A 10,106-nucleotide genomic window follows, 5' to 3' on the forward strand; every position below is an offset into this window, starting at 1 on the left:
TCAATATATCCACATAATTTTCCTACCTATGATGCTCCTATTTGTGTGAAGTGCACCCAGTCCCTCTGCAGCAAAGCACCTCCACAACATGATGCTGCCACCCCGTGCTTCACGGTTGGAATGGTGTTCTTCGCTTAGCAAGCTCCCCCTTTTTCACAAATATAATGATGGTCATTAACGCAAACAGGTATATTTTTATTTAATCAGACTAGAGGACATTTCTCCAAAAGTTACGATCTTTGTCCCCATGTGCAGTTGCAAACCGTTGTCTGGCTTTTTTTAATGGGTTTGGAGCAGTGGGCTTCTTCTTTGCTGAGCGGCTTTCAGGTTATGTCAACATAGGACTCGTTTTTACTGTGGATATAGATTTACTTTTGTACCTGTTTCCTCCAGCATCTTCACAGAGGTCCTTTGCTGTTGTTCTGGATTTTCGCACCGAAGTATGTTCATCTCTAGGAGACAGAAGCGCGTCACCTTCCTGAGCGGTATGACCGGCTGCGTGGTCACATGGAGTTTATACTTGTTATTATTGTTTGTACAATGCAGATGAACGTGGTACCTTCAGGCATTTGGAAATTGCTCCCAAGGATGAACCAGACTTGTGGAGGTCTACAGTTTTTTTTCTGAGGTCTTGGCTGATTTCTTTATATTTTCCCATGATGGCAAGCAAAGAGGCACTGAGTTTGAAGGTAGGCCTTTAAATACATCAACAGGTACGGCTCCAATTGACTCAAATTATGTCAATTAGCCTATCAGAAGCTTCTAAAGCCATGACATAATTTTCTGGAAMTTTACAAGCTGTTTAAAGGCACAGTCAACTTAGTGTATGTAAACTTCTGACCCACTGGAATTGTAATACAGTGAATCATGTGAAATAATCTGTCTGTAAACAATTGTTGGAAAAATTACTTGTGGCATGCACAAAGTAGATGCCCTAACCGACTTGCCAAAACTATAGTTTGTTAACAAGAAATTTGTGGAGTGATTGAAAAACAGGTTTTAATGACTCCAACCTAAGTGTATGTAAACTTCCGACTTCAACTGTATGTAGCATTAGAGCATTATGCATTGAACCTTAGCTCTGTTTAGACACACCACACCTGCTGGTACGGCCTACTCACATTCCCCCTGTTAATATCTCAACTATTCTTCCAAGACAAACACCTGATAGAAAATCTACGAATGTGTGTGTGTGCTCGCGCGAACGCTGTAGAAGGTCAAAGTCCAAACCATACCTCGGAGTGACGCATGACCCAGCTTGGATGTGGGAGCACGGTGCTGATGTGTTTAGAGATAAGGGGTATAAGAAATTGGAGACAATTTTGCCTGTGCATGCGTGTGTGGCTGCAACCCCCCAGGCCTCAGGACTGGGCCTGTCCATCACCCAGTAGAAAGATTGTTAACATGCGGGGACTCAGCTGGGAGACAGACAGAACAGACCGAGAAATTTATGAATAAGCTCTCCTGCTTAAATCTGTCTCCAGGTACAGGTAGGGGCATGTTGGGAGGAGAGGGACAGGTGGATGAGGGTGTGGTGGGTTGGAGAGAATAGAGTTGAAGGAGGAGTGGGGTGGAGTGGGGGTTGGAGAGAGTGGATTGAAGGGAGGGGAGTGGTTGGAGAGATGTACTTGAAGGGAGGAGGGGTGGGGGAGTTTGGTCTGGAGATGTAAGGTGGGAGAGGTGGGGATAGGGATTGGGAGGGTAGCACGAGAAGGGGAGGGCCAGTCTGTTATGTTGTCTAAAAGAAGATACTCTACCCCATCTCCACCTTTACCTCTACCCATCCTACACCCTATCCTCTACCCCATCCCCACCTCTATCCTCTACCCCATCCTCCACCTCTATCCTCTCACACCTCTATCCTCTCCCCACCCTCTATCCTCTGCCCCCATCCTCCACATCCCTCATCCTCTAGCCTCCCCTCTACCCTCATCCCTCCACCCTCTCCCACCCTGCCCCTCCCTACCCCTATTCTCCACCTCCACCTCTATCCTCTACCCCACCACCTCCACCTCTATCCCTCTACACCCCATCCTCTCATCTCTATCTTCTATCCTCTACCCATCCTCCCATCCACCTCTATCTCTCTACCCCATTCTCTCTCCACCTCTATGCTTTTACCCCATCCTCCACCTCTATGCTCTACCCCATCCATCCACCTCTATCCTCTACCCCATCCTCTCCATCTCTATCTTCTTATCCTCTACCCCATCCTCCCATCCAACCTCATCCTCTACCCCATCCTCCACCTCTATCCTCTACCCCATCCTCTCCATCTCTATCTTCTATCCTCTACCCCATCCTCACCACCTCTATCCTCTACCCCATCCTCCACCTCTATCCTCTACCCCATCCTCCACCTTTATCCTCCCAAGCCCCTCTGTGATGATTTGATTGGCTCTTACATAATCTGTCTGGTTAGAATGTAAACAGAGTTAAAGACAACACATAGCAGAGGGGAGGCTTCCAAGATCCAGACAGACAAAGAATTATCAACAGATCAATACCAGACTCTGCCTGGTAGCCATAGCTGGTAATGATACAGGCCAGGCAAGCAGAATCTTTAAATAAAATGTTATATCATAGGTCCCTTTTGATGCATACACTTTTATATTACACCAAATTGGAAATTTGGAAGATTCTTCTCAGGTTTACATAGGTAATGTTCTGAGAGCGACCTGCTTTGATAAAGTGAAAAACAGACTGTACTGTCCCTCACTCTGAATGTGAGGCTGCGACACCATGTCTGCATCCCAATTGGCTATCTATTCCCTATATACAGTAGTGTGCCCTATGATCCCTTACATGGGCCCTCATCAAAAGTATTKACTTTATAGGGAATAGGGTGCCATGGCATTGGAGATCCATCCCATGAAACCCCCAGCCTCACCCAGCATCAACCTGCCCCCTATCCCACCCTTGCCCTACCCAGCAGACAGGTCTTCTCACCTGCATCTCGTTCATGCTCATGATGGTCCTGGAGGGCCTCTGTGTCCCCAGGCGATACCTCAGGCCCTCGTCCAGAGACATGCCATAGAACTGGCTGTAGTTTGCTGCCCGCCAGCTAGGGAGAGAGAGGAAAGTCAGGACAGTGAGTGTAACATTTTTTTGTATGTGTGTGTGTATGTGTGTTTGCGTGTGTTTTTAAAACTTCTTCAGGATTGGTGGATCCCCTGCGGGACGGTTGAGCTAACGTAGGCTAATGCAATTAGCATGAAGTTGTAAGTAACAAGAAAATTTCCCAGGACATAGACATATTTGATATTGGCAGAAAGCTTAAATTCTTGTTAATCTAACTGCACTGTCCGATTTACAGTAGCTATTACAGTGAAAGAATACCATGCTTGAGGAGAGTGCACAGTTTTGAACATGAAAAGTTATTAATAAACAAATTAGTAGTAGCAGTCTTGATACAACATTTTGAACCGAAATGCAATGGTTCATTGGATCAGTCTGAAACTTTGCACATACACTGCTGTCATCTAGTGGCCAAAATCTAAATTGCACCTGGGCTGGAATAGTACATTATGGCCTTTCTCTTGCATTTCAAAGATGATGGTAAAAAAATTACAAAACAACGGTTGTTTTTTTCTTTGTATTATCTTTTACCAGATCAAATGTGTTATATTCTCCTACATTCCTTTCACATTTCCACAAACTTCAAAGTGTTTCCTTTCAAATGGTACCAAGAATATGCACATCCTTGCTTCAGGGCCTGAGCTACAGGCAGTTAGATTTGGGTKTGTCATTTTAGGCAAAAATTTAAAAAAAGGGTCCGATCCTTAAGAGMTTTTTTTTAAGTGCTCTTACCCAAAGTTTCCTCTGTTGACAGCCTGGATCATATCATTCTCTATCAGACAGGCATGCTGCTCACACTCCCAACGCCCAGTTGTTCCACACGTGCTGTAGGAGGTAGAGAAGGGGAGAGGGAGAAGAGCAGAGAGAGAGGAGAGAGGGGCAGATAAAGAGGGGGAAGATGAATGAAGAGGGAGGCAGAGAGAGGGTACAATAGTTAAAGTTAGAATGGACAGGGGTCAGAAGTCAGAACACTGCTTTAGATTCATAGATAATGGTGCCACATTTTATTCATTATAATAATTGGAGGTCTATTACTGTACTGCACAGACTGTAGTTCAAGTGATTGATGTCATTTACTGTACAAAAGCACAACTGACCGTTGTCCACTGTTGTGAAGTAGTGATGCTGAATTAACGGAAGGAACAAGGAAAGCCAACAGTCAATATAGAGAGAACATTTTAAAAATAAAACATGTATAAGAAGTTACACTGTATAGCCTAATTCCCCAGGGAGAGACTGAACAAGAGGAACACGGGACTTGGCAAAGAGAGAGAGAAAAGAGAGAGAGAGAGGAGAGAGAATGAAGGGATGAAGAAGGGGCCTTTTAAGGCAACAGAGCACAGAAAAATGTCCATTTTTAGTCCTAAGGAACCAGGGGGGAGTGAATACTAACCAGTCTGATGGGCGTGATAAGTAGATATTGAAACATGACCGCATGACCATTTTTGTGATCCACTGAAATAGAGCATTTCTACTGTCTGTGCTGTGCTGAGTCACTGTGGGGAGGTGTGTGCGCCATGGCCCCCTGAAACAACTAGTAGCTGGACAAACACACATACAGTACAGTACAGTCGTAGGCCAAAATCACACATTATCCCCTAGTGCACTCCTTTTGATCAGGGTCTATTAGGCTATGGTCAAAAGTAGTGTACTATGTAGGGCATGTGGTGCCATTTGGGACASAGCCATGAAGTCTGATAGGCCTACTGTACAACATACTGTAAGGAAGAGAGTGGGATACATTACCATGGTAACAACTCCTTAAGCCAGCTTTATCTAATATGTTTAGGGTCTGACACCCATAGACTTGCCATAAACATTCACACTAGCTCATGATTCCTAATAGCAATCTATGTATTAGTGAGTTGCCGTGCATACTCACACAGGTGGTTCATATACTGTACTATCTAAAGAAAGATGATGAGGATGACTTAACTTCTTACCTTATCATTATCTTAAGATAATACTAACCCTATCTCTGGTGCTATCTAGAACGTAAAAGGGTTCTTCGGCTGTCCCCATAGGAGAATGGGCTGTCCCCATTTTTTTMGGTTCCAGATAGAACCCTTTCCACAGAGGATTCTAGATGGACCCCAAAAGAGTTCTACCTGGAACCAAAAAGGGTTCTACCTGGAACCAAAAATGGTTATGCTATGGGTAGAGCCGAAGGACCCTTTTGGAACCCTTTTTTCTAAGACTGTACCTAGAAATCTCAGACTATAAAGTCTATTGGATCTGTGGTCCTATTTTATAGAGTGGAGTCCCTGTCTAGTACCCCAGTCAGAACCACCGAAACATTCTAATTTAGTCATGCTAGGTCCAATATGTGTATTAGCTAACAAATAACATTCCAGGGACAACATACAGTCAGACACATTTGCACACTCAGTGACATTGTGGTTAGAGTGTCTGCCCTCAGATTGGAAGGTGAGTTTAATCCCTGGCCGAGTCACATCAAAGACTGTAGAAATGGGACCTGATGCGTCTCTTCTTGGCACTCAGCATTAAGGCGATACATTGGGGGTAAGGCCCTGAGACACACTAACGTCCTGTTCAGGGGGAGTAGTTGTACATCAAGCTGCCTCACGTTACGGAAACAGGAGATAGGCTTCTGACCTATAAGCCGTTCTGACTTTCACACGCCAAGGCTTCTTACTACTTACACACACCCTGCTACCCTGGCACAGACCCAGACCCGTGACTGAACCTGAGGCCAACAGAAGCTGTCTGATGTCTCTGCTTGGGGGAAACAGACAGTGACTTTAAACCTCTAACCCCTTCCCTCAGCAGCCCAGAAACATCTAGAAGCCTCCAGTAGTCTCTGTGCCAGGACCCAGACACAGTGGGCCGAAGCAGAAATAAATTCACGCACTGAAACACACTCTGAGGTCTAAGTCTGGTACAGAGACAGAGACAGAGACAGAGACAGAGACAGAGACAGAGACAGAGACAGAGACAGAGACAGAGACAGAGACAGAGACAGAGACAGAGACAGAGACAGAGACAGAGACAGAGACAGAGACAGAGACAGAGACAGAGACAGAGACAGAGACAGAGACAGAGACAGAGGGGTGAAATACGAGGGCTGTGTGAACATTGGGAGACCATAGCTCAGATTCCCCATCACACTTCATCATTAGAAACAAGAGGCTAGAAATAATACCCAGCAGGGAGATTCTCACCTCTCAGACCACAGACAGGCAGACAGGCAGAAACACGAAAAGACATAAGAAAGACATGCATGCACACGCACACACACACACAAGTCAAAGAAACACGGGAGGCGCTGCCACAGAGACGACCTCCATTAGACAAAGCGTTATCAGGAGTTATCACAGCCAACTGCTTAATGACTCAAAGCTTCCACTGAAGATCCTATCAGGAACACAAAAGCCTGGAATTATCAGACAGTAACACATGGTGATAGACAAATAAACATCAACAAACACAAACACAAACACAGACACACACACACACAACACACACACACACACACCACAACACACACACACCACACACACACACACACACACACACACACACCACACACACACACACACACACACACACACACACACACACACACACACACACACACACCACAACACAACACACACACAACACACACACACACACACACGACACAAAACCACACCACCACACACACACACACACACACAAACACACACAACACACACACACACACACACACAACACACACACACACACACACTTCACACACACACACACACACAACACACAACGCACAGATATCTACAAACACACACGCATGCACACTCACACACACACACACACCACATTCAAACACAAAATAGACACACGGACACAAGCATTCGCAGATACTCAAGCAGATTGTGAACTGCATGTTAGTAGTTGTGGTGGTGGCATGACTGCTGTAATATATTAGCTTGCTGTGTAAGGAGATCAGAATGGTCATCCAAGATGAGTAGAAGGGAGAGTTGAAGACAGTGGGGGCTGACCAGAGCAGAGAGGGGAGAGGAGGCACACTGAGGGAGAGTGGACAAAGGAGCGTGCTTGGTTATTTAGGAATGGAAACTGTCTTCCACCCAAAACCCTGTGTGTTAAAAGACACAATGGCCTGGGAGTGTGTAGGAGTGTTAGGAACAATATGCACACATGGAAAATGAGAAGAGAGTAGGGGAGCGTGCGTGCGTGCGTGCGTGCGTGCGTGCGTGTGTGTGTGTGTGTGTGTGTGCGTGCGTGCGTGCGTGTGTATGTTTGTTCATACTGTATGTGCCTACCTGTGTGTGTATGTTTCATGCTTGTATGTGAGTGCATGAGTGGTTGTGAGTGTTTCTTGCATGTGACTTTTCGTTTGAATTTAACAGTGAAAGGGGAGTTTACACTTAAATGCTGGTCCATGCTGTACTGAAACAGGATCTATTTTTACCAGGGAGGTTGTGTTTATTTAACCTCCAAACGTTTCTCTTAAAGGAGAGGAGAGAAGAGGGAGACACACTAGGTCCATTTATCAAGGTTAGACTGTACGTCTATAGGCTCCCCTTTACTATCTCTGCTCCTATCTGACCCTTAGGTCGCCACCAACAGTCTCCTGTCCAATAGACTCCAGGGTTGAGGACTATCAGTCTGAAGCTATGCAGCAGACCTGGGTTCAAATACTATTCTAAATCCTTTAAAATACTTCATCTGTTTGGTTGAGCTTGTCTGGCTTAGTGGCCCAATAGAATAGTCCCCAAACTGCAAACCCGGCCCATCTGGCACTACAGTCAGGCTAGTATTTTAAAGATTTTGACAGTCAGGCTAGTATTTGAACCCAGCTCTGGTAGGCAGACATGAATATGGCTGGAGTTAGATTGGCCCAGAGAAACAGCTACAGGACATGTTGCATGAGTATTAAAATAAATACGATATGGATACATGAATGGGAGCAGACGCCACACAGACACTTGCCTTTGCATCCCCAGTGCACATACACACACACACACACACACACACACAGGAGAGATCAAGATGTTGCCCAGGTGTATTGACATGTTGACAGATGTTTCCCAGGTGTATTGACCATGGTTAGAGACAGATGTTGGCCCAGGTGGTTTTGATGTTAGGACAGATGTTGCCCAGTGTGTATTGACATGTTAGGACGGGGGTCCAGGGTAGTGGAATTTGACGCGGCCGGCAGGGGTATTGACATGGTATGAGCAGATGTTGCTCATGTTTGACATGTTGTAGAGGATGTGTGTCCAGGTGTAGTTGACATGTTAGACAGATGTTGGCCCAGGTGTAATTGACATGTTAGACCAGATGTTGGCCCAGGTGTATTGACATGTTAGACAGATTGTGCCAGGTGTATTGAACGATGTTAGACAGGTTTCCCAGCGTGTAGATTGACATGTTTAGACGCAGATGTATTTGCCCAGCAGTGTGATTGACATTTAGAGCAGATGTTGCCAGGTGATGCATGTCTGACAATGTTTGCCAGTGTATTGACCAATTTGACAGCAGTTGCCCAGTGTACTTGACATGATCTAGACAGATGTTGGCCGGCAGGTGTATTGACATGGTCTAGAGTCAGATCCGCTTCCATACCCCAGGTGTATCTGACATGTTCGACACAGATGTGTATGTTTGTGACGATTGCGTGTTGACATTTGATGGCGATATTACATAGACAATGCCGCAGGTGTAGACTGTAGAGTGTTCTCAGTGGTGCATCGACTGGCCCGGTGTATACTGAAGTTGCAGTTTGCATGTTAGAGCTCAGAAGCTGGTATGTTTGTACACGACGCTAAGCTGACAGTTTATGTCTGTAAATCAGTTAGAACATAGTGTAGTACAGTGGTGTAAAGTTTTTGTGGGGTATCTGTACTTTACTTTACTATTTAGGATTTTTGACTACTTTTTACTTCACTATATTTCCTAAAGAACTTTTTACTCAATACATTTTTCCCTGAACATCCCAAAAGTACTCATTTACCTTTTGAATGCTTAGCAGGACAGGGAAAATTGTCCTAATTCACAACACTTATCAAGAGAACATCTCTGGTATCCCTACTGCCTCTGATCTGGCAGACTCACTAAACACAAATGCTTTGTTTGTAAATGATTTGTTGAACTGTACCCTGGCTGTCTGTAATGATGTCTGAGTGTTGAACTGTGCCCCTGGCTGTCCGTAATTATTGTCTGAGTGTTGACCTGGTGGCCCCTGGCTGTCCGTAATGATGTCTGAGTGTTGAACCTGTGCCCCCTGGCTGGTCCGTAAATGATGTCTGAGTGTTGAACTGTGCCCCTGGCTGTCCGTAATGATGTCTGAGTGTTGAACTGTGCCCCTGGCTATCTTAATGATGTCTGAGTGTTGAACTGTGCCCCTGGGCTGTCTGTAATGATGTCTGAGTGTTGAACTGTGCCCCTGGCTGTCTGTAATGATGTCTGAGTGTTGAACTGTGCCCTGGCTGTCTGTAATGATGTCTGAGTGTTGAACTGTGCCCTGGCTGTCCGTATGATGTCTGAGTGTTGAACTGTGCCCTGGCTGTCTGTAATGATGTCTGAGTGTTGAACTGTGCCCCTGGCTATCTGTAAATGATGTCTGAGTGTTGAACTGTGCCCTGGCTGTCTGTAATGATGTCTGAGTGTTGAACTGTGCCCCTGGCTGTCCTGTAATGATGTCTGAGTGTTTTGAACTGTGCCCCTGGCTATCTGTAAATGATGTCTGAGTGTGTTGAAACTGTGCCCCTGGCTGTCTGTAATGATGTCTGAGTGTTGAACTGTGCCCCTGGCTATCTGTAAATGATGTCTGAGTGTTGACCTGTGGCCCCTGGCTGTTCTGTAATGATGTTCTGAGTGTTCGAACTGTGCCCTGCTGTCCGTAAATGAAAATAACATGAAAAAATTGTGTCGTCTGGTTTACTTAATATAAAGAAATGTTTAATGATTTTTTTATACTTCTACTTTTGATGACTAAGTAACATTTCAAACCAAATACTTTTAATAGTACTATAGAAGTATAGTAGTAATATAATAGTATAGAC

The 10,106-nt window shown here is 45.1% G+C and overlaps 1 protein-coding gene across 1 annotated transcript in view; it reads right to left on the reverse strand.

The window, feature by feature from the left end:
• Nucleotides 1–1,361: 1,361 nt before the first annotated feature.
• Nucleotides 1,362–10,106, reverse strand: part of LOC111955772 (tubulointerstitial nephritis antigen-like) — a 35,975-nt gene continuing 27,230 nt past the window's right edge. The window contains exons 4-6 of the mRNA XM_023976086.2: nt 3,811–3,903; nt 2,950–3,064; nt 1,362–1,418 (exon numbers count right to left, since the gene is read on the reverse strand). Coding sequence (XP_023831854.2) covers nt 1,362–1,418; nt 2,950–3,064; nt 3,811–3,903 — 265 coding nt within the window. The remainder of the gene's footprint in view (nt 1,419–2,949; nt 3,065–3,810; nt 3,904–10,106) is intronic.

The sequence above is a fragment of the Salvelinus sp. IW2-2015 genome, linkage group LG31 (assembly GCF_002910315.2).
Source record: "Salvelinus sp. IW2-2015 linkage group LG31, ASM291031v2, whole genome shotgun sequence".
Taxonomy (NCBI): domain Eukaryota; kingdom Metazoa; phylum Chordata; class Actinopteri; order Salmoniformes; family Salmonidae; genus Salvelinus; species Salvelinus sp. IW2-2015.